At 45.7% G+C, this 24,721-nt stretch overlaps 1 protein-coding gene across 3 annotated transcripts; it reads right to left on the reverse strand.

Moving 5' to 3' along the window:
* Positions 1–13,601: 13,601 nt before the first annotated feature.
* On the reverse strand, positions 13,602–23,503 carry si:ch211-105c13.3 (uncharacterized protein LOC325758 homolog). 3 transcript variants are annotated; one of them, XM_065027770.1, is made up of 3 exons: positions 23,313–23,503; positions 16,774–16,895; positions 13,602–14,252 (listed from the first exon to the last, which is right to left on the reverse strand). In XM_065027770.1, exons 2-3 carry the CDS (start codon positions 16,891–16,893, stop codon positions 14,094–14,096), a joined length of 279 nt encoding a protein of 92 aa, XP_064883842.1. In that variant the 5' UTR covers positions 16,894–16,895; positions 23,313–23,503; the 3' UTR covers positions 13,602–14,093. The 3 variants fall into 3 exon arrangements, with proteins under 3 accessions (XP_064883842.1, XP_064883843.1, XP_064883841.1); XM_065027771.1 differs by having other exon boundaries at positions 16,774–16,898; XM_065027769.1 differs by lacking the exon at positions 23,313–23,503 and adding an exon at positions 22,627–22,747 and having other exon boundaries at positions 16,774–16,898.
* Positions 23,504–24,721: the final 1,218 nt, after the last annotated feature.

Consider the following 24,721-nt stretch of genomic DNA (forward strand, 5'->3'; position numbering starts at 1 on the left):
AATGAAGCCAAGGTACAGAGAGAGCCACAATGGAGCCAAGGTACAGAGAGAGCCACAATGGAGCCAAGGTGCAGAGAGAGCCACAATGAAGCCAAGGTACAGAGAGAGCCACAATGGAGCCAAGGTGCAGAGAGAGCCACAATGAAGCCAAGGTGCAGAGAGAGCCACAATGGGGTATCACTTACTGTCTCAGTCAGTGTGCTATTGTAGCAGTGGATTACCATGGCCCGGGCCTGTAGCCATATTGTACTGCGTGTCAAAACATAGGCCAGGGGAAGCAGTGAAAGCGTGTTTAGATAAACAGGAGAAACCCTGGAGGAAGGTGAGAGGCCCTGCTATGGCGCCAACAATATTCTTTCAAAGATGCAAGATTCAAATACAGACCATCTCAATACTTATCCTCTGAAATGGAAAATATTTCATTTACAGTTTTCCACAGTTGTTTACACATGTTTGCTGAATCATTGGGCCATTTTCCCAAATCTGTAAACACAAACCTCTACAAATCTGTAGCAATAGCAAACACTGCATTCAAAACTGTTATTGCTTTCCATGTTTGTTTTTTTTTGCATCAAAATGACACACGTCATATGAATAGATCTGTCTACCAACCAACAACACACTGATGTGCTCAACACAAAACACTGAATATCCCAGCAGTAGGTTTATGGTGTGCTCAACACAAAACACTGAATATCCCAGCAGTAGGTTTATGATGTGCTCAACACAAAACACTGAATATCCCAGCAGTAGGTTTATGATGTGCTCAACACAAAACACTGAATATCCCAGCAGTAGGTTTATGATGTGCTCAACACAAAACACTGAATATCCCAGCAGTAGGTTTATGATGTGCTCAACACAAAACACTGAATATCCCAGCAGTAGGTTTATGATGTGCTCAACACAAAACACTGAATATCCCAGCAGTAGGTTTATGATGTGCTCAACACAAAACACTGAATATCCCAGCAGTAGGTTTATGATGTGCTCAACACAAAACACTGAATATCCCAGCAGTAGGTTTATGATGTGCTCAACACAAAACACTGAATATCCCAGCAGTAGGTTTATGATGTGCTCAACACAAAACACTGAATATCCCAGCAGTAGGTTTATGATGTGCTCAACACAAAACACTGAATATCCCAGCAGTAGGTTTATGATGTGCTCAACACAAAACACTGAATATCCCAGCAGTAGGTTTATGATGTGCTCAACACAAAACACTGAATATCCCAGCAGTAGGTTTATGATGTGCTCAACACAAAACACTGAATATCCCAGCAGTAGGTTTATGCCTTTTGCATTGTCAGTGTTACACTGTAGCCGGTTGTAAAATATTGTTACAGTAATGTATACCTACTCAAATATACATAAATAAACACATACAAATGCAATACAGTAACAAAAACATTGTCATTTATTTCCAAATTGCAGTATTTTTGAACACTTGTGTTTTGTATGTAACACTTTCTGTACCCAACAGGAGTAAAACAGGAAAAACATTCAGTAAGATAAAGGGTTTTCTGTACAAAAATAAAAAAATGAGTGTGGCTCATTCCTTCAAAACTCTAAAGACAAAAACACATCCAAAATGTAAGAAAGAAAAACATTAGGCTACATCCTGCTGTGATGTCTGCTTCAAACTCACATCCTCAAACACGTAGATCCCCTGAACGCAGCTCACTCTCCAGATCCCAATCACCTGAATTCTAGTCACCTGTATGTCATTATCACACACTATTTAGTTAAGTTCTTTGCACCCCGTCACTGTGAGGTATTGTTTGTTTTGTGACACACGGCTTGCAGAGCGCTGTGGTGCCCAAGATCGGCTTCTCCTGTGTATGATAGTTTTTGTCTGCCTCACTAACCACGACTTTTGCCTATTCCCTGCCTGTACTTTAGCCGGATTTCCTGTTCTCTACCTACTGCCTGATCTCCCAGACTATGTTACTAGCCTTTTCCCCTGCCTGTACTGTTGCCCTTTTGGACCCCATGTGTATGACCTTCTGCCTGCCTCTGGACCCAGCTACCTGACTCCTCCTGTGTATGACCTACTGCCTGCCCCTGGACCCAGCTACCTGACTCCTCCTGTGTATGACCTTCTGCCTGCCCCTGGACCCAGCTACCTGCCTCCTCCTGTGTATGACCTTCTGCCTGCCCCTGGACCCAGCTACCTGCCTCCTCCTGTGTATGACCTTCTGCCTGCCCCTGGACCCAGCTACCTGCCTCCTCCTGTGTATGACCTTCTGCCTGCCCCTGGACCCAGCTACCTGCCTCCTCCTGTGTATGACCTTCTGCCTGCCCCTGGACCCAGCTACCTGCCTCTTCCTGTGTATGACATTCTGCCTGCCCCTGGACCCAGCTACCTGCCTCCTACCGTGGTCCTATGCAATAAACAACGCTTGAAACCAGCGCTGTCTCCCCTCGTGTTCATTACACCTGCCTCCTATTTTGGTCTGGCCACAGCACCTCATCTACATCACAAGCGATGTTCTCCCTGGCTAAACAGCACCTCATCCACATCACAAGCGATGTTCTCCCTGGCTAAACTGAATCTACTGGAGTGACGGATCCAGCCACCAAAAGCCCCCACATCAACTTTACCACATGCATCATCCATTGCCTGAAGAGGCGTGTGAGGGGATGGCGGTCATACACCTTCCACCACCATGCCGGAAAAACTATTCAATTGTGTTTTGGAATGGGGAATATGGTGGGAGGTATAGAACAAACTGTGGGTGGTCGATGAACCAGAGCAGCCCGGTGGAAACTCACGTTGTCCCAGATGACAACATACCTGGGCTGCTCTGGTTCACCCCACTGCTCGGCTGGAATGAGGATGCCGTGTAGTGTGTCCAGGAATGTGATGAGAAGGGCGGTGTTGTAGGGACTAAGGTTGGCATGGTGATGGCTGATGCCTTGCTGGCTAACGGCTGCACACATGGTGATATTCCCTCCACGCTGTCCAGGGACATTCACAATGGCACGGTGGCCAATAATGTTCCGTCACCGTCCCCTTCTAGAGCAGTCAATATGGTGAGGCACAATACACTGGATTACAGTACTGTAATGTATCTATACAGTGCTGATATGATAGTAAATTCACAGTATAGTACTTACTTGCTCATATTCATAGTGCTGTTCTTTAACCCTCTCTGATGGCGACCTGTAGACCTGTTTCATCAGGATTCAGTTGCTCTGTAATACACGGTCCAATGGAGACAAGCCCACCTGTAGACCTGTTTCATCAGGATTCAGTTGCTCTGTAATACACGGTCCAATGTAGACAAGCCCACCTGTAGATCTGTTTCATCAGGATTCAGTTGCTCTGTAATACACGGTCCAATGTAGACAAGCCCACCTGTAGACCTGTTTCATCAGGATTCAGTTGCTCTGTAATACACGGTCCAATGTAGACAAGCCCACCTGTAGACCTGTTTCATCAGGATTCAGTTGCTCTGTAATACACGGTCCAATGTAGACAAGCCCACCTGTAGACCTGTTTCATCAGGATTCAGTTGCTCTGTAATACACGGTCCAATGTAGACAAGCCCACCTGTAGACCTGTTTCATCAGGATTCAGTTGCTCTGTAATACACGGTCCAATGTAGACAAGCCCACCTGTAGACCTGTTTCATCAGGATTCAGTTGCTCTGTAATACACGGTCCAATGTAGACAAGCCCACCTGTAGACCTGTTTCATCAGGATTCAGTTGCTCTGTAATACACGGTCCAATGTAGACAAGCCCACCTGTAGACCTGTTTCATCAGGATTCAGTTGCTCTGTAACACACGGTCCAATGTAGACAAGCCCACCTGTAGATCTGTTTCATCAGGATTCAGTTGCTCTGTAATACACGGTCCAATGGAGACAAGCCCACCTGTAGACCTGTTTCATCAGGATTCAGTTGCTCTGTAATACACGGTCCAATGTAGACAAGCCCACCTGTAGATCTGTTTCATCAGGATTCAGTTGCTCTGTAACACACGGTCCAATGTAGACAAGCCCACCTGTAGACCTGTTTCATCAGGATTCAGTTGCTCTGTAATACACGGTCCAATGTAGACAAGCCCACCTGTAGATCTGTTTCATCAGGATTCAGTTGCTCTGTAATACACGGTCCAATGGAGACAAGCCCACCTGTAGACCTGTTTCATCAGGATTCAGTTGCTCTGTAATACACGGTCCAATGTAGACAAGCCCACCTGTAGACCTGTTTCATCAGGATTCAGTTGCTCTGTAATACACGGTCCAATGTAGACAAGCCCACCTGTAGACCTGTTTCATCAGGATTCAGTTGCTCTGTAACACACGGTCCAATGTAGACAAGCCCACCTGTAGACCTGTTTCATCAGGATTCAGTTGCTCTGTAATACACGGTCCAATGTAGACAAGCCCACCTGTAGACCTGTTTCATCAGGATTCAGTTGCTCTGTAACACACGGTCCAATGTAGACAAGCCCACCTGTAGATCTGTTTCATCAGGATTCAGTTGCTCTGTAATACACGGTCCAATGGAGACAAGCCCACCTGTAGACCTGTTTCATCAGGATTCAGTTGCTCTGTAACACACGGTCCAATGTAGACAAGCCCACCTGTAGACCTGTTTCATCAGGATTCAGTTGCTCTGTAACACACGGTCCAATGTAGACAAGCCCACCTGTAGACCTGTTTCATCAGGATTCAGTTGCTCTGTAACACACGGTCCAATGTAGACAAGCCCACCTGTAGACCTGTTTCATCAGGATTCAGTTGCTCTGTAACACACGGTCCAATGTAGACAAGCCCACCTGTAGACCTGTTTCATCAGGATTCAGTTGCTCTGTAATACACGGTCCAATGTAGACAAGCCCACCTGTAGATCTGTTTCATCAGGATTCAGTTGCTCTGTAATACACGGTCCAATGTAGACAAGCCCACCTGTAGACCTGTTTCATCAGGATTCAGTTGCTCTGTAATACACGGTCCAATGGAGACAAGCCCACCTGTAGACCTGTTTCATCAGGATTCAGTTGCTCTGTAATACACGGTCCAATGTAGACAAGCCCACCTGTAGACCTGTTTCATCAGGATTCAGTTGCTCTGTAATACACGGTCCAATGTAGACAAGCCCACCTGTAGACCTGTTTCATCAGGATTCAGTTGCTCTGTAATACACGGTCCAATGTAGACAAGCCCACCTGTAGACCTGTTTCATCAGGATTCAGTTGCTCTGTAATACACGGTCCAATGTAGACAAGCCCACCTGTAGACCTGTTTCATCAGGATTCAGTTGCTCTGTAATACACGGTCCAATGTAGACAAGCCCACCTGTAGACCTGTTTCATCAGGATTCAGTTGCTCTGTAATACACGGTCCAATGGAGACAAGCCCACCTGTAGACCTGTTTCATCAGGATTCAGTTGCTCTGTAATACACGGTCCAATGTAGACAAGCCCACCTGTAGATATGTTTCATCAGGATTCAGTTGCTCTGTAACACACGGTCCAATGTAGACAAGCCCACCTGTAGACCTGTTTCATCAGGATTCAGTTGCACTGTAATACACGGTCCAATGGAGACAAGCCCACCTGTAGACCTGTTTCATCAGGATTCAGTTGCTCTGTAATACACGGTCCAATGTAGACAAGCCCACCTGTAGACCTGTTTCATCAGGATTCAGTTGCTCTGTAATACACGGTCCAATGTAGACAAGCCCACCTGTAGACCTGTTTCATCAGGATTCAGTTGCTCTGTAACACACGGTCCAATGTAGACAAGCCCACCTGTAGATCTGTTTCATCAGGATTCAGTTGCTCTGTAATACACGGTCCAATGGAGACAAGCCCACCTGTAGACCTGTTTCATCAGGATTCAGTTGCTCTGTAATACACGGTCCAATGTAGACAAGCCCACCTGTAGACCTGTTTCATCAGGATTCAGTTGCTCTGTAACACACGGTCCAATGTAGACAAGCCCACCTGTAGACCTGTTTCATCAGGATTCAGTTGCTCTGTAACACACGGTCCAATGTAGACAAGCCCACCTGTAGACCTGTTTCATCAGGATTCAGTTGCTCTGTAACACACGGTCCAATGTAGACAAGCCCACCTGTAGACCTGTTTCATCAGGATTCAGTTGCTCTGTAATACACGGTCCAATGTAGACAAGCCCACCTGTAGATCTGTTTCATCAGGATTCAGTTGCTCTGTAATACACGGTCCAATGTAGACAAGCCCACCTGTAGACCTGTTTCATCAGGATTCAGTTGCTCTGTAATACACGGTCCAATGGAGACAAGCCCACCTGTAGACCTGTTTCATCAGGATTCAGTTGCTCTGTAATACACGGTCCAATGTAGACAAGCCCACCTGTAGACCTGTTTCATCAGGATTCAGTTGCTCTGTAATACACGGTCCAATGTAGACAAGCCCACCTGTAGACCTGTTTCATCAGGATTCAGTTGCTCTGTAATACACGGTCCAATGTAGACAAGCCCACCTGTAGACCTGTTTCATCAGGATTCAGTTGCTCTGTAATACACGGTCCAATGTAGACAAGCCCACCTGTAGACCTGTTTCATCAGGATTCAGTTGCTCTGTAATACACGGTCCAATGTAGACAAGCCCACCTGTAGACCTGTTTCATCAGGATTCAGTTGCTCTGTAATACACGGTCCAATGGAGACAAGCCCACCTGTAGACCTGTTTCATCAGGATTCAGTTGCTCTGTAATACACGGTCCAATGTAGACAAGCCCACCTGTAGATCTGTTTCATCAGGATTCAGTTGCTCTGTAACACACGGTCCAATGTAGACAAGCCCACCTGTAGACCTGTTTCATCAGGATTCAGTTGCTCTGTAATACACGGTCCAATGTAGACAAGCCCACCTGTAGATCTGTTTCATCAGGATTCAGTTGCTCTGTAATACACGGTCCAATGGAGACAAGCCCACCTGTAGACCTGTTTCATCAGGATTCAGTTGCTCTGTAATACACGGTCCAATGTAGACAAGCCCACCTGTAGACCTGTTTCATCAGGATTCAGTTGCTCTGTAATACACGGTCCAATGTAGACAAGCCCACCTGTAGACCTGTTTCATCAGGATTCAGTTGCTCTGTAATACACGGTCCAATGTAGACAAGCCCACCTGTAGACCTGTTTCATCAGGATTCAGTTGCTCTGTAACACACGGTCCAATGTAGACAAGCCCACCTGTAGATCTGTTTCATCAGGATTCAGTTGCTCTGTAATACACGGTCCAATGGAGACAAGCCCACCTGTAGACCTGTTTCATCAGGATTCAGTTGCTCTGTAATACACGGTCCAATGTAGACAAGCCCACCTGTAGACCTGTTTCATCAGGATTCAGTTGCTCTGTAACACACGGTCCAATGTAGACAAGCCCACCTGTAGACCTGTTTCATCAGGATTCAGTTGCTCTGTAACACACGGTCCAATGTAGACAAGCCCACCTGTAGACCTGTTTCATCAGGATTCAGTTGCTCTGTAACACACGGTCCAATGTAGACAAGCCCACCTGTAGACCTGTTTCATCAGGATTCAGTTGCTCTGTAATACACGGTCCAATGTAGACAAGCCCACCTGTAGATCTGTTTCATCAGGATTCAGTTGCTCTGTAATACACGGTCCAATGTAGACAAGCCCACCTGTAGACCTGTTTCATCAGGATTCAGTTGCTCTGTAATACACGGTCCAATGTAGACAAGCCCACCTGTAGACCTGTTTCATCAGGATTCAGTTGCTCTGTAATACACGGTCCAATGTAGACAAGCCCACCTGTAGACCTGTTTCATCAGGATTCAGTTGCTCTGTAATACACGGTCCAATGTAGACAAGCCCACCTGTAGACCTGTTTCATCAGGATTCAGTTGCTCTGTAATACACGGTCCAATGTAGACAAGCCCACCTGTAGACCTGTTTCATCAGGATTCAGTTGCTCTGTAATACACGGTCCAATGTAGACAAGCCCACCTGTAGACCTGTTTCATCAGGATTCAGTTGCTCTGTAATACACGGTCCAATGTAGACAAGCCCACCTGTAGACCTGTTTCATCAGGATTCAGTTGCTCTGTAATACACGGTCCAATGGAGACAAGCCCACCTGTAGACCTGTTTCATCAGGATTCAGTTGCTCTGTAATACACGGTCCAATGTAGACAAGCCCACCTGTAGATCTGTTTCATCAGGATTCAGTTGCTCTGTAACACACGGTCCAATGTAGACAAGCCCACCTGTAGACCTGTTTCATCAGGATTCAGTTGCTCTGTAATACACGGTCCAATGTAGACAAGCCCACCTGTAGATCTGTTTCATCAGGATTCAGTTGCTCTGTAATACACGGTCCAATGTAGACAAGCCCACCTGTAGATCTGTTTCATCAGGATTCAGTTGCTCTGTAATACACGGTCCAATGGAGACAAGCCCACCTGTAGACCTGTTTCATCAGGATTCAGTTGCTCTGTAATACACGGTCCAATGTAGACAAGCCCACCTGTAGACCTGTTTCATCAGGATTCAGTTGCTCTGTAATACACGGTCCAATGTAGACAAGCCCACCTGTAGACCTGTTTCATCAGGATTCAGTTGCTCTGTAACACACGGTCCAATGTAGACAAGCCCACCTGTAGACCTGTTTCATCAGGATTCAGTTGCTCTGTAATACACGGTCCAATGTAGACAAGCCCACCTGTAGACCTGTTTCATCAGGATTCAGTTGCTCTGTAACACACGGTCCAATGTAGACAAGCCCACCTGTAGATCTGTTTCATCAGGATTCAGTTGCTCTGTAATACACGGTCCAATGGAGACAAGCCCACCTGTAGACCTGTTTCATCAGGATTCAGTTGCTCTGTAATACACGGTCCAATGTAGACAAGCCCACCTGTAGACCTGTTTCATCAGGATTCAGTTGCTCTGTAACACACGGTCCAATGTAGACAAGCCCACCTGTAGACCTGTTTCATCAGGATTCAGTTGCTCTGTAACACACGGTCCAATGTAGACAAGCCCACCTGTAGATCTGTTTCATCAGGATTCAGTTGCTCTGTAATACACGGTCCAATGTAGACAAGCCCACCTGTAGATCTGTTTCATCAGGATTCAGTTGCTCTGTAACACACGGTCCAATGTAGACAAGCCCACCTGTAGATCTGTTTCATCAGGATTCAGTTGCTCTGTAATACACGGTCCAATGTAGACAAGCCCACCTGTAGATCTGTTTCATCAGGATTCAGTTGCTCTGTAACACACGGTCCAATGTAGACAAGCCCACCTGTAGATCTGTTTCATCAGGATTCAGTTGCTCTGTAATACACGGTCCAATGGAGACAAGCCCACCTGTAGACCTGTTTCATCAGGATTCAGTTGCTCTGTAACACACGGTCCAATGTAGACAAGCCCACCTGTAGACCTGTTTCATCAGGATTCAGGTTGCTCTGTAATACACGGTCCAATGGAGACAAGCCCACCTGTAGACCTGTTTCATCAGGATTCAGTTGCTCTGTAATACACGGTCCAATGTAGACAAGCCCACCTGTAGACCTGTTTCATCAGGATTCAGTTGCTCTGTAATACACGGTCCAATGGAGACAAGCCCACCTGTAGACCTGTTTCATCAGGATTCAGTTGCTCTGTAATACACGGTCCAATGTAGACAAGCCCACCTGTAGACCTGTTTCATCAGGATTCAGTTGCTCTGTAATACACGGTCCAATGTAGACAAGCCCACCTTGTGAATGTTATTGAATATTGTGTTGTCTGAATTGATGTGGTTCTGGATGTCTCATAGTCTAATGGTATTGTTTGCCACCACCATGTTCACAGCGGTCTCCTGTTCTGGTGTGAACAGACGGTGTCTTCTACCATGGCCTGGCCGTCTCTCAGTTCTGGTGTGAACAGACGGTGTCTTCTACCATGGCCTGGCCATCTCTCAGTTCTGGTGTGAACAGCCGGTGTCTTCCACCATGGCCTGGCCGTCTCTCAGTTCTGGTGTGAACAGCCGGTGTCTTCTACCATGACCTGGCCGTCTCTCAGTTCTGGTGTGAACAGCCGGTGTCTTCTACCATGACCTGGCCGTCTCTCAGTTCTGGTGTGAACAGACGGTGTCTTCTACCATGGCCTGGCCATCTCTCAGTTCTGGTGTGAACAGCCGGTGTCTTCCACCATGGCCTGGCCGTCTCTCAGTTCTGGTGTGAACAGCCGGTGTCTTCTACCATGACCTGGCCGTCTCTCAGTTCTGGTGTGAACAGCCGGTGTCTTCTACCATGACCTGGCCGTCTCTCAGTTCTGGTGTGAAGAGCCGGTGTCTTCTACCATGACCTGGCCGTCTCTCAGTTCTGGTGTGAACAGCCGGTGTCTTCTACCATGACCTGGCCTTCTCTCAGTTCTGCAGAAGATCCACAAATATGATATGATTGTTTACAGTAAGCTAAAATAATCTATTTTATTTCAATATCAAATGACATTACTGTAACGTTGGGTAACAATCACTGAGTAACATAGGCCTACTGGTATGTCGGACTGCAGTATACATAAAGAGCATAGTGTAGATGGTAAGTAACTTACCGGTTGTTATTTCTGAATGTACGAATGATAGATGCAACCGTGTAGCAGCTCAGGTTGAGCTGAACTCTCTGCCCAGCATCCCTCATACTCAATCAATGGTTGAGCACATGGTCATCCAATGTGGCCCTGATCTCATCTGAGACAACTGTCCTTCCTCGTCCTCCTCTTCTCACTCCTTCACCTCTAGCTCTTGATTCACCATTGACTTCCATTTTCCTCCAAAACAGGAGCTCATCTTTGGCCTTTTATAGTGCTAAAGCTCTGATTTCTAAGTGAACAATTCAGCAACTAGTGTTTACACCTGTGAGGAGTGAGTATTGCCAATTGGTTTATAGAGCTTGGAATTGTTTATAGAGCTGGCAATTTTGCAGACTTGGTTTAAGGATTTGGTACATGAGTTTCAGGTTTCGGTGATTGCGTTTCAAGTTCCAATTTTAGTGTGTAAACAATTGGGAAAAACTAATGTCATTCTCAAGCATCTGCTCAGTGAACTGTGTCTGTTCCCCTCAGGGAGTGTGGTGTGATGACCTTGTTGGCTGGGCCTGGTCCAACAGCTGCCCCGCTTGGCCTGGTAGTGTTTCCAAATGCCGTGTTGGACCCACTGATTGGTAGCAGCCAATTTCAGCTGGTGATTAGGTTAAGGACTGTAACAATGGTTCTGTCTCCCAGTAGGTTAGATGGTAGTGGTTATTGAAATGAAGTGCAGAACATGTTGGAATGGCTTTAGGGTAATATAGGAGCTCCAGAGGAGGTTTATAAAGGTTTACAGCTCAGCAGACCGGAGGCTGTGGTTAGCCTAGTGGGTGTGTGTCTGGCCTGAGGCTGTTTGAAAGGGAAGCTGGTACCTGATACAGGATCAGAGGGTACTAGCTGAATGGAAACAACACCCTTGACAGGCAGCCATGCATAGTTATCACTTCTGTAACACACACAAACATAATTACACACAAATCCTACACTCATACAAATGCACAGCTATTGTAATAATGTATATTTTAATGACAACTGCACTCCACAAACCAAAACAGCAAAGTAAATATGTCTCCTTGTTTGTCTGTGCTGTTTCTTTGACCACGCCTCAGGCTTATACAACCACTGAATTGTATAGTGTCTGTGCTGTTTCTTTGACCACGCCTCAGGCTTATACAACCACTGAATTGTATAGTGTCTGTGCTGTTTCTTTGACCACGCCTCAGGCTTATACAACCACTGAATTGTATAGTGTCTGTGCTGTTTCTTTGACCACGCCTCAGGCTTATACAACCACTGAATTGTATAGTGTCTGTGCTGTTTCTTCGACCACGCCTCAGGCTTATACAACCACTGAATTGTATAGTGTCTGTGCTGTTTCTTTGACCACGCCTCAGGCTTATACAACCACTGAATTGTATAGTGTCTGTGCTGTTTCTTTGACCACGCCTCAGGCTTATACAACCACTGAATTGTATAGTGTCTGTGCTGTTTCTTTGACCACGCCTCAGGCTTATACAACCACTGAATTGTATAGTGTCTGTGCTGTTTCTTTGACCACGCCTCAGGCTTATACAACCACTGAATTGTATAGTGTCTGTGCTGTTTCTTTGACCACGCCTCAGGCTTATACAACCACTGAATTGTATAGTGTCTGTGCTGTTTCTTTGACCACTCCTCAGGCTTATACAACCACTGAATTGTATAGTGTCTGTGCTGTTTCTTTGACCACGCCTCAGGCTTATACAACCACTGAATTGTATAGTGTCTGTGCTGTTTCTTTGACCACGCCTCAGGCTTATACAACCACTGAATTGTATAGTGTCTGTGCTGTTTCTTTGACCACGCCTCAGGCTTATACAACCACTGAACTGTATAGTGTCTGTGCTGTTTCTTTGACCACGCCTCAGGCTTATACAACCACTGAATTGTATAGTGTCTGTGCTGTTTCTTTGACCAAGCCTCAGGCTTATACAACCACTGAATTGTATAGTGTCTGTGCTGTTTCTTTGACCACGCCTCAGGCTTATACAACCACTGAATTGTATAGTGTCTGTGCTGTTTCTTTGACCACGCCTCAGGCTTATACAACCACTGAATTGTATAGTGTCTGTGCTGTTTCTTTGACCACGCCTCAGGCTTATACAACCACTGAATTGTATAGTGTCTGTGCTGTTTCTTTGACCACGCCTCAGGCTTATACAACCACTGAATTGTATAGTGTCTGTGCTGTTTCTTTGACCACGCCTCAGGCTTATACAACCACTGAATTGTATAGTGTCTGTGCTGTTTCTTTGACCACGCCTCAGGCTTATACAACCACTGAATTGTATAGTGTCTGTGCTGTTTCTTTGACCACGCCTCAGGCTTATACAACCACTGAATTGTATAGTGTCTGTGCTGTTTCTTTGACCACGCCTCAGGCTTATACAACCACTGAACTGTATAGTGTCTGTGCTGTTTCTTTGACCACGCCTCAGGCTTATACAACCACTGAATTGTATAGTGTCTGTGCTGTTTCTTTGACCACGCCTCAGGCTTATACAACCACTGAATTGTATAGTGTCTGTGCTGTTTCTTTGACCACGCCTCAGGCTTATACAACCACTGAATTGTATAGTGTCTGTGCACGTCATGTTTGTTAAGCCTGAATGTTAATGTAACATACAGTACTTACATCCACTACAGCTCTGAGGCTGCTAGCCCCGGGGGAGTGGAGAGTAGGACTGTAGTGTATAGATCTGCCTGTATTACAGTATAGACTTGTTATCTCTCCCTGGTGCAATGCAGCATTGTATTCTGTTGGCAGAAGATGTGTGTGTATCCTTGCTGTGCACAATAGGTGGTGTTGTATATTGGGTGTCTAATTTCAATATTCTGGTGCATCGTGGGCCACGGAGTGTGACACGACTACATTTAGAAGGGGCCGCTGGTGGCCATGGAAGCAGGAATCAGCATATTGGTTCTATAAGGTGTGTGTGTGTCTTCATCATGACACAGGGCAACCTAGAGAATGTCATTTAGAGATAATGTTAGAGCAGTGAAAGAAGACATGACTTTAAAACATTGCCATGGCATTTATTTCAACATGATAACAAACCATTTACTGTAGAAGTGTTGATTTAGAGTAGTTATACTAAAACATGTGAACTGTTAAACTTAATGTAAAAAAATGCCTTCATAAAGTCTTTATAAAACCAGTAACATTGTTATATCTGAGATGAAGATTGGTAGTGTAAAGCATATAAAATATGTTGAGATGAAGTTAAGTCTGATTATGTAGTGATTATGTAGTGATATACAGCCAAGGGAGATTGACAGGTCTATGAGCCTCTATAGGTACATGGGGCCTTATGGAAGTGTTCTTCAATTCTGGCCCTGGGGTCACACACACTGTAATCAATCCCATCAAAATCCTCTGGTGTGTCAGTGCTGGAATGGAACTAAAGCCTGCACACCCTGTGGGTCACTAGGACCAGGATTGAAGAACCCTGCCTTATAGACTGCATAAGACATCTTATAGAGTGTCTATGAAGCCATATGTTGTTCCTATGAGGCAGGTGTGTTGTTGGCTGCAGTCCTCTGCTCGCTGAGGGTGTTTGCCACGTAGCCAATCAGAGTCATGTATTCCTGGAAGCTGACCTTCCCATCTTGGTTCTCGTCCAATCCCTTACGCATCTCCTTCACTGCAGAGGAACTCTCTGTTCCCTATGAGGTGAGAGGGGGAGAGAGGAAGAGAGTGGGGATACAGAGAGAGAAAGAGTCTATCATTAAAGATTGCTTCCCCAATAACACCTGGTGCCGATTTGCATTATGACTAGGATTAAGGCTTGGGTTTAACCTGGACGCGGACTCGAACCTAGGGTCATGGTTGATGCTTGGGTTTAACCGGGACGCGGACACGAACCTAGGGTCGTGGTTGATGCTTGGGTTTAACCTGGACGCGGACTCGAACCTAGGGTCGTGGTTGATGCTTGGGTTTAACCGGGACGCGGACACGAACCTAGGGTCATGGTTGATGCTTGGGTTTAACCTGGACGCAGACTCGAACCTAGGGTCGTGGTTGATGCTTGGGTTTAACCTGGACGCGGACTCGAACCTAGGGTCGTGGTTGATGCTCGGGTTTAACCGGGATGCGGACCTAGGGTCGTGGTTGAGGCTCGGGTTTAACCTGGACGCGGACTCGAACCTAGGGTCATGGTTGATGCTTGGGTTTAACCTGGACGCGGACTCGAACCTAGGGTCGTGGTTGATGCTTGGGTTTAACCTGGACGCGGACTCGAACCTAGGGTCGTGGTTGATGCTTGGGTTTAACCTGGACGCGGACTCGAACCTAGGGTCGTGGTTGATGCTTGGGTTTAACCGGGACGCGGACACGAACCTAGGGTCATGGTTGATGCTTGGGTTTAACCTGGACGCGGACTCGAACCTAGGGTCATGGTTGATGCTTGGGTTTAACCGGGACGCGGACACGAACCTAGGGTCATGGTTGATGCTTGGGTTTAACCTGGACGCGGACTCGAACCTAGGGTCGTGGTTGATGCTTGGGTTTAACCTGGACGCGGACTCGAACTTAGGGTCATGGTTGATGCTTGGGTTTAACCTGGACGCGGACTCGAACCTAGGGTCGTGGTTGATGCTTGGGTTTAACCGGGACGCGGACACGAACCTAGGGTCATGGTTGATGCTTGGGTTTAACCGGGACGCGGACTCGAACCTAGGGTCATGGTTGATGCTTGGGTTTAACCTGGACGCGGACTCGAACCTAGGGTTGTGGTTGATGCTTGGGTTTAACCGGGACGCGGACACGAACCTAGGGTCGTGGTTGATGCTTGGGTTTAACCTGGACGCAGACTCAAACCTAGGGTCGTGGTTGATGCTTGGGTTTAACCTGGACGCGGACTCGAACCTAGGGTCGTGGTTGAGGCTTGGGTTTAACCGGGACGCGGACACGAACCTAGGGTCGTGGTTGATGCTTGGGTTTAACCGGGACGCGGACACGAACCTAGGGTCATGGTTGATGCTCGGGTTTAACCGGGATGCGGACCTAGGGTCGTGGTTGAGGCTCGGGTTTAACCGGGATGCGGACGCGAACCTAGGGTCGTGGTTGATGCTCGGGTTTAACCGGGATGCGGACCTAGGGTCGTGGTTGAGGCTCGGGTTTAACCGGGACGCGGACACGAACCTAGGGTCGTGGTTGATGCTTGGGTTTAACCGGGACGCGGACACGAACCTAGGGTCATGGTTGATGCTTGGGTTTAACCGGGACGCGGACACGAACCTAGGGTCATGGTTGATGCTTGGGTTTAACCTGGACGCGGACTCGAACCTAGGGTCGTGGTTGATGCTTGGGTTTAACCTGGACGCGGACTCGAACCTAGGGTCATGGTTGATGCTTGGGTTTAACCTGGACGCGGACTCGAACCTAGGGTCGTGGTTGATGCTTGGGTTTAACCTGGACGCGGACTCGAACCTAGGGTCGTGGTTGATGCTTGGGTTTAACCTGGATGCGGACTCGAACCTAGGGTCGTGGTTGATGCTTGGGTTTAACCTGGACGCGGACTCGAACCTAGGGTCGTGGTTGATGCTTGGGTTTAACCTGGATGCGGACTCGAACCTAGGGTCGTGGTTGATGCTTGGGTTTAACCTGGACGCGGACTCGAACCTAAGGTCGTGGTTGATGCTTGGGTTTAACCGGGATGCGGACACGAACCTAGGGTCATGGTTGATGCTTGGGTTTAACCTGGACACGGACCTAGGGTCGTAGTTGAGGCTCGAGTTTAACCGGGACGCGGACACGAACCTAGGGTCGTGGTTGAGGCTCGGGTTTAACCGGGACGTGCACAAGAACCTAGGGTTGTGGCTCGGGTTTAACCGGGATGCGGACACAAGCCTAGGGTCAGGGTTGAGGCTTGGGTTTAACCGGGACGCGGACACGAATCTAGGGTCAGAGTTGAGGCTCGGGTTTAACCGGGACACGGACACAAATCTAGGGTCAGAGTTGAGGCTCGGGTTTAACCAGGACGTGGACACGAATCTAGGGTCAGAGTTGAGGCTCGGGTTTAACCAGGATGTGGACACGAATCTAGGGTCAGAGTTGAGGCTCGGGTTTAACCAGGACGTGGAAACGAATCTAGGGTCAGAGTTGAGGCTCGGGTTTAACCAGGATGTGGACACGAATCTAGGGTCAGAGTTGAGGAGTAGTGATACAAGGATAGGTGGAACTTACAGTCATGACGTTGCCGAGCTGTTTATTGACGAGGCCCTGGAAGTCCTTATCTCCGAGACTGCCCTTCCCTTTGGCAGACTTCAGATACACTCCTACCACTGTCTGGATGGCCGACTCCATAGCTACTGGGAGAGAGGAGAGGATGGGGGGTTGCAGAAAACTCAAACGTTTAGACAATTGAATGCAGCAACTGTTTCACTGGAACTGTTAAGACAAGGTACACTCTTAGAAAAAAAGGGTTCCTAAAGAGTTCTTCGGCTGTCCCCATAGGAAAATCATTTTTGATTCCACATAGAAAACTCTGTGGAAAGGGTCCTGCACGGAACGCAAAAGGGTTCTACCTGGAACCAAATGGTTTCGAACTGGAACAAAAAAGGGTTATTCAATGGGGAAAGCTGAAGAACCCTTTTAGGTTCTAGATAGTACCTTTTACTCTAAGAGTGTAGAAAGAGGACGTCTGAATAGAGGAAAGAATGGAAGAGTGGGATGGAGGGAGATAAGGAGAGCCTGGTGAGGTAAACAAAGGAAACGAAGGAAAGGATGGAGAGAGGGGGGTCTGAGGTAAACAATGGAAACTAAGGAAAGGATGGAGAGAGGGAGAGAGAGGGGGGTCTGAGGTAAACAATGGAAACTAAGGAAAGGATGGAGAGAGGGGGGTCTGAGGTAAACAATGGAAACTAAGGAAAGGATGGAGAGAGGGGAGAGAGGGGGGGTCTGAGGTAAACAATGGAAACTAAGGAAAGGATGGAGAGGGGGGTCTGAGGTAAACAATGGAAACTAAGGAAAGGATGGAGAGAGGAGAGAGAGGGGGGTCTGAGGTAAACAATGGAAACTAAGGAAAGGATGGAGAGAGGGAGAGAGAGGGGGGTCTGAGGTAAACAATGGAAACTAAGGAAAGGATGGAGAGAGGGGGTCTGAGGTAAACAATGGAAACTAAGGAAAGGATGGAGAGAGGGGGGGGTCTGAGGTAAACAATGGAAACTAAGGAAAGGATGGAGAGAGAGGTGGGGGTCTGAGGTAAACAATGGAAACTAAGGAAAGGATGGAGAGAGGGGGAGGGGGTCTGAGGTAAACAATGGAAACTAAGGAAAGGATGGAGAGAGGGAGAGAGGGGGGTCTGAGGTAAACAATGGAAACTAAGGAAAGGATGGAGAGAGGGAGGGGGAGTCTGAGGTAAACAATGGAAACTAAGGAAAGGATGGAGAGGGGGGAGTCTGAGGTAAACAATGGAAACTAAGGAAAGGAGAGAGAGAGAGAGAGAGAGAGAGAGAGCGAGAGAGAGAGAGAAGGGGGGTGGAGGATTCTGAGGTAAACAATGGGAGCTGTGATGTCTGATGGAGAGAGGGATACCTGATCACCATAAGCCAGCAGAAGGCTATGGGTTCACATTACTACAGCTAAGACCTGTCGGTTACACTCTCTAATATATATATATATTTCGCTACCCTACACCCCAGTATCTCTAACCCCTTCTCTTTTAACATTAGGGTGATGTCCTGAGGGTAGGTCGGGTGATGTCCTGATGAGGGTAATGATGATGGGTGATGTCCTGATGAGGGTAACCCTAGAGACTCAACCCACAGGTAAATCTCCAATCTGACACTGTCACACCTGAATGCACACACACCAAAATGTATGCACATTCCCACAAACACACACCTGTCCCCTGGGCCTAGGCCAATTAGGACTGCTCTTACATTAGCCTAATTAGTGGGTGAGTGAGAGCAGAACACACCCATGGTCTGATGCCAGGTGTAGGATTCTGTTTCATATCCCACCTTGATGCCACACATACACACACTATCCTGTTTGAGTTGCGCTGTAACTAACACATTAGCCAACCACAGACCCACACCGCTGGACATCTGTCATCATCTTCATCCCTCATCACTATTTCACCAGCCTGCGGGTGTCCCGAGCGAGTCATCTTCTACGCACATCGCCCATAATTAGGAGACACTGTGTGCGGTCCTCTGTAGCTCAGTTGGTAAAGCATGGTGCCAGTAACGCCAGGGTAGTGGGTTTGTATGCACACATGACTAAGTCGCTTTGGATAAAACAGTGCTAAATGGTATATATTATTATAATCAGGGATGGGCACCTGAACCCCTTTTGTAGGCACATTTTTCAGGAACTCAGTCAGGGTCTCAACTTACTGTTGAGTTACAATAGTAGAACAGACCAGGTGACGTTTCTAACTGCGGTTGTGCATCAGCAGTTTCTCCTGTTATGTCAGTCACTCAATTAGCCATGTCAGCTAAACACGTTATATTGGTAAATGAGTGTAGCGGCCAGCTATCTAAACGTGTAGTAATCATGGTCAAATTACCGACCGGGACCCCCATGTATAATCAGATGAAATTAATATGAAAAACAGAAAACATTGGTCTCATGGCAAGTGTAGAATCGCAGGAAATTCACTCAAAGAGTTTTGTTTAGGGCCCAAAAGGCTGGCTCTGACTGCATGTGGGTATGGATGTGGATACGCAGACCCACAAGCTACTGTGGCCCCTCATGATGAGTTCTGATTTTTGGTGGCCCCCACCCCATCAGTTGCCCATCCTTGTTATAGTGTGTGTATGCGTGTGCATGTGTATGTGTGTGTGTGTGTGTGTGTGTGAGCCCTAGATCAGAGTGATTGATGAGCAGATCCATCCAGGAGTATCTTTTTAGACCCAAATAGAGGATGTAATGAGACTAACTGGTGTGAAACCAAGCTGCCCGGGCTGCACCAGAATACAGAACAGAACCCTGGACAGGACTCGGTCAGCGGGAGGGAGGAGAGGAGAAGTTAAAAGAAGAGACAACAGAGTTCAATAAGGTGACACTAGTTTGGTGTTTTATGTTTGTAGCAATGACTTGGGAAAACCAGGTCAGCTCAGGCTCCAACAATACTTTTTAAAATATATATTTTTTTCAAATTGAACCTTTATTTAACTAGGCAAGTCAGTTAAGAACAAATTATTATTTACAATGACGGTCTACACCGGCCAAACCCGGGCGATGCTGGGCCAATTGTGCACCGCCCTACGGGACTCCCAATCACGAACGGTTGTGATACGGCCTGGAATCAAACCAGGGTGTCTGCAGTGACACCTCAAGCACTGAGACACAGTGCCTTAGACCGCTGTGCCACTCGGGAGACAGACATGTTTAATTGATGTTTAATAAACCACGCTACCAATTTACTTTCACATCCAACTTGTAAGAAAAATTAGGAGTTACTTTCAACTATTCAACACAAATGAGTATGGAAGCTGAATAATGTTTATGTGTGTTGATATCTCAGTTGAATCTAACAGCTTGTTTCCATAGCTAAGCAGGGTACAATAGAGGTCTGCATCTGGATTAGTAGTCGACCGATTAATCTGGGATTTTTTTTTACCTTGACAGTTCCGGGATTCAATCTTGCAACCTTACAGTTAACTAGTCCAACGCTCTAACCACCTGCCTCTCATTGCACTCCACGAGGAGACTGCCAGTTACGCAAATGCAGTAAGAAGACAAGGTAAGTTGCTAGCTAGCATTAAACTTATCTTATAAAAAACAATTAATCATAATCACTAGTTATAACTACACATGGTTGATGATATTACTAGTTTATCTAGAGTGTCCTGCATTGCATATAATTGATGCAACGCTGGGGGATGATTTAACAAAAGCACATTTGTGAAAAAAGCACAATCGTTGCACGACTGTACCTAACGATAAACACCAATGCCTTTCTTAAAATCAATACACAGAAGTATAAATGTTTAAACCTGCATATTTAGCTAAAAGAAATCCAGGTTAGCAGGCAATATTAGGTGAATACCAGGTGAAATTGTGTCACTTCTCTTGCGTTCATTACACGCAGAGTTAGGGTATATGCAACAGTTTGGGCCGCCTGGCTCGTTGCAAACTAATCTGCCAGAATTTTACAAAATTATGACATAACATTGAAGGTTGTACAATGTAACAGGAATATATAGACTTAGGGATGCCACCCGTTAGATAAAATACTGAACATTTCTGTATTTCACTGAAATAATAAACTTTTTGTTTTCGAAATGATAGTTTCCGCATTCGACCATATTAATGGTATTTCTGTGTGTTATTATGTTATAATTAAGTCTGTGATTTGATATTTGATAGAGCAGTCTGACTGAGCGGTGGTAGGCAGAAGCAGGCGCGTAAACATTCATTCAAACAGCACTTTTGTGCGTTTTGCCAGCAGCTCGTGCTTCAAGCATTGCGCTGTTTATGACTTCAAGCCTATCAACTCCCGAGATTAGGCTGGTGTAACCGATGTGAAATGGCTAGCTAGTTAGCGGGGTGCGCACTAATAGTGTTTCAATCGGCACTCACTGAGACTTGGAGTAGTTGTTCCCCTTGCTTAGCAAGGGCCGCGGCTTTTGTGGAGCGATGGGTAACGACGCTTCGAGGGTGGCTGTTGTCTATGTGTTCCTGGTTCGAGCCCAGGTAGGGGCGAGGAGAGGGACGGAAGCTATACTGTTACATTGGCAATACTATAGTGCCTATAAGAACATCCAATAGTCAAAGGTATATGAAATACAAATGGTATAGAGAGAAATAGTCCTATAAATACTATATTAACTACAACCTAAAACTTCTTACCTTGGAATATTGAAGTCTCATGTTAAAAGGAACCACCAGCTGTCATATGTTCTCATGTTCTGAGCAAGGAACTTAATCGTTAGCTTTTTTACATGGCACATATTGCACTTTTACTTTCTTCTCCAACAATTTGTTTTTGCATTATTTAAACCAAATTGAACATGTTTCATTATATATTTGAGGCTAAATCGATTTTTATTGATGTATTATATTAAGTTAAAATAAGTGTTCATTCAGTATTGTTGTAATTGTCATTATTACAAATAAATAAATAAATAATACATTTTTACAAATTGGCTGATTAATCAGTATCGGCATTGAAAAAATCATAATCGGTCGACCTCTAATCTGGATGGTAGACTTGATCTGACTGAAGTGAATTTCCTCCTGTATTCCACTAGGAGACAATGTTCAGGCAGGAAGTGTAGGACTGTGGCTTCACTTTTTATTTCAATATACCTCTATATTTAGGTTAATGGCATGACGTTGAAACAATGACGGTGTAAAATATGTCCAATCAAATATGAAACTCAACGTAACTTCATCCATATTGAATATGATGAAAACTATTATTTATGTTTTTAAGTGGAATTTAACAGGATTTCAACTTATACATAGTTCTGATTATTATGTTGGAATTAGATTGATGTACTGTAACAACCTTTGTCAGGTTAAGTCAATGTATGTAGGTTGAAGTTTTACCCACATTTCAATGCTTCCAATGCTGGTTGACTTTTTTCAAAATGTTCCATGTTGATTCACGTCACAATATGTTGGCAAATAATGTTGAAACAACGTTAATTCAACTAGTGTGTGCCAACTGGGTAGTGTGTTCTATAAAGCATTGTGGGTTATACCTGGCTTGACCTGGGATGTCAGGGCTTGCAGGTGATCATCAACCTGAAAATGTAGATATCTTTCTCCTTTCTGAACACATTTAGGGGATAGATACAATCATGTGGCAGCCTGAATATGGCGAGAGAATTTGCTTCAGTCTAATCAGGATACTTTAAAGGGCGTTTGGTGGGACACAGCAAAGTCTGAGAACCACTGCTACAGGCCTAACTACATAAATGGGCAGACTTTCACACAATAGCTTATTTAGAGCTACGTCTACTCACTCTCTCCATGCCTATGAACTGAGAAGCTCGGTTCAGTGGACTCGTTTCACCTGCATGAGCTTTGATTATTTCGATGGCCAACCAGAATCAATCAGCGATGTGTTCAATAACTTACCAGGTGTGACTGGCTCACTTCCGCAACCATACCTGCATGGTGCTGTCAACGCCGTTTGCCACAAGCCATTTCTCCCCGCGCTATTAAATACACCTCGGGTTGTCATTCGACTCACTATACCAACCGTCTTACCGTTCGTTAATAATGCAGGGTGAAAAGACTAGAGAGCGAGCTGTCCTAGCTGCTGTTACACAGGGCCACGGTCGGTGTTGAGGTTGTAGACAGACTCGAACGAATGTCATTGTCCACAAGCTTGTAACTACAACTACCGAACCGTTCACTCGTCGGCTCGTGCATAATTTGAGACGATTGTGGGTAGCCTACCCACCGTGGTTTTGAGCCCCCCCCCACCCTCGTCTTTAGCCGAACTAATGCGGTCGATTTGTAATGGTCCCGAGGTAAGACTGACAGGGAAAATAAAGAAATAAAGAAGCGCCTTCTGGTTTGTCCTGAATTGTAAAGGGGTTGAGGATTGGGTTACCGACAAGGAGAAGCCGATCCCTGTGCTATCATGCTAGGTGGGTTTCGGACAATAGATCCGCTCGCAAACTACATTATTAATGTTCGAACGGAGGAACATTTTCTGGGAGGCCCATTTGGATCCATCAACGCAATGGCCTGTTTGAGTCAACGGAACTTTAGACAAACAGGCTAGGCTACATACTTCAGTTACTTTATCTACTCACCGTTAGATTGTGAATGAAAAAAACACAAATGTGCTCGATGTCAATGATCTTGTCCAGGCTCTCTCTGTGTCTCTCAGGCACTCTTCTCAAGGCTCAAACTTGATCAACTAGTTGCACTCAAAAGAATCTCTTCCGTGATAGAATTTTTCTTCTCCAAACTTTTTTGTATTGTGTCACAGAAGGGCGTGTGCCTGGGAAAGGGGGCCGTGTGCCTGGGAAAGAGCAAGGGAGATAGACGAAGGGGGAAGGGCTGCCAACAGATTCATTTTATTGTGTTAATAACTACTCTTTACGATATGAAACGTTGATTTGAACCTTCTGTACAACTAGTGGGTCAGGCGGCGCCCCACGGTCTGATTCATATCGCGTGATTTCTGAGGATTTTCTCGATTATATCGACTGATTGGTTCTGAATGGGGTTAATAACTACTCTATAGTTCTCTCGTTATTTTATTTTCATGTTTACAATAGATGGTTTATTGTAGACTATAGCCTATAGTTTGATTCTAAAAACATAATGCAATGTTGTATTTAGAAAAAATGTAACTATTTGTAGCCTTAATATGATAAACTTGGGTATGCTATTATGAACCCTCCACAAAACGTTAAGTTACTTAAAAATGACTTTCCACAGATCAATGTTAGGGATGGCTCAAATATTTTAGCCACCACATTGCATCAACACCTTGAGTGAGCAAGTGTGAACAGGCAATAAGGTGTGTGTGTGTGTCTGTGTCTGTGCATGGTAGTAGACCGAGTCATATTTCCACCACACCCTTAAAGTTAACATCAGTTCGAGTTTATTCAACCACATTGCTCAGAAACACAAACCATAATGTATAATTATTCACAAAGCAAGGAGAAACTTAGTCATGTTGAACTCAGACAGACAGATTCATTAAGAACATATTCACAGCCATGTTTTTAGTCAGTTTATTTACACGTAGGCTACATTCTCCCGTGGCATGTATTCATGGATACCAAGGGAAGCCAGGCTTCCCCAAGAAATTGACAACAAAAAAATAAACAGATAGAGTAATGTATCTTTTGCCTCTCTGTGTTTCATACGTTTTTTTCTTCTTCAATTCACAAGAGGTTGAATGGATCTCACCGGAGAAAGCAACCAAGCGAGCGAAATAGTGCCCCTCTGTCTCTGTATGTGTAGCCCATATATCTGATGCTGTCTCGTCAAAAAGAGAATATTGTTGCCGCCTGTAGCATTGAATGCAAGGGAAGCCAGTGAGCATTTGGCCTCCCTTGATAAAATGATATGCTGATTGGCTAAGTAAACTCAGCTGTGAATGGTCCTAGCCCAGCCTGAAAAAGTGTCAAGGGAAGCCAGTTTGGATTTGGCTTCACACCAATCACATCACATCAAAAGCCAAATGTCATTGACAGAAAAAACTTGA

Source organism: Oncorhynchus nerka, linkage group LG14 (genome assembly GCF_034236695.1).
Source record: "Oncorhynchus nerka isolate Pitt River linkage group LG14, Oner_Uvic_2.0, whole genome shotgun sequence".
NCBI classification, from domain to species: domain Eukaryota; kingdom Metazoa; phylum Chordata; class Actinopteri; order Salmoniformes; family Salmonidae; genus Oncorhynchus; species Oncorhynchus nerka.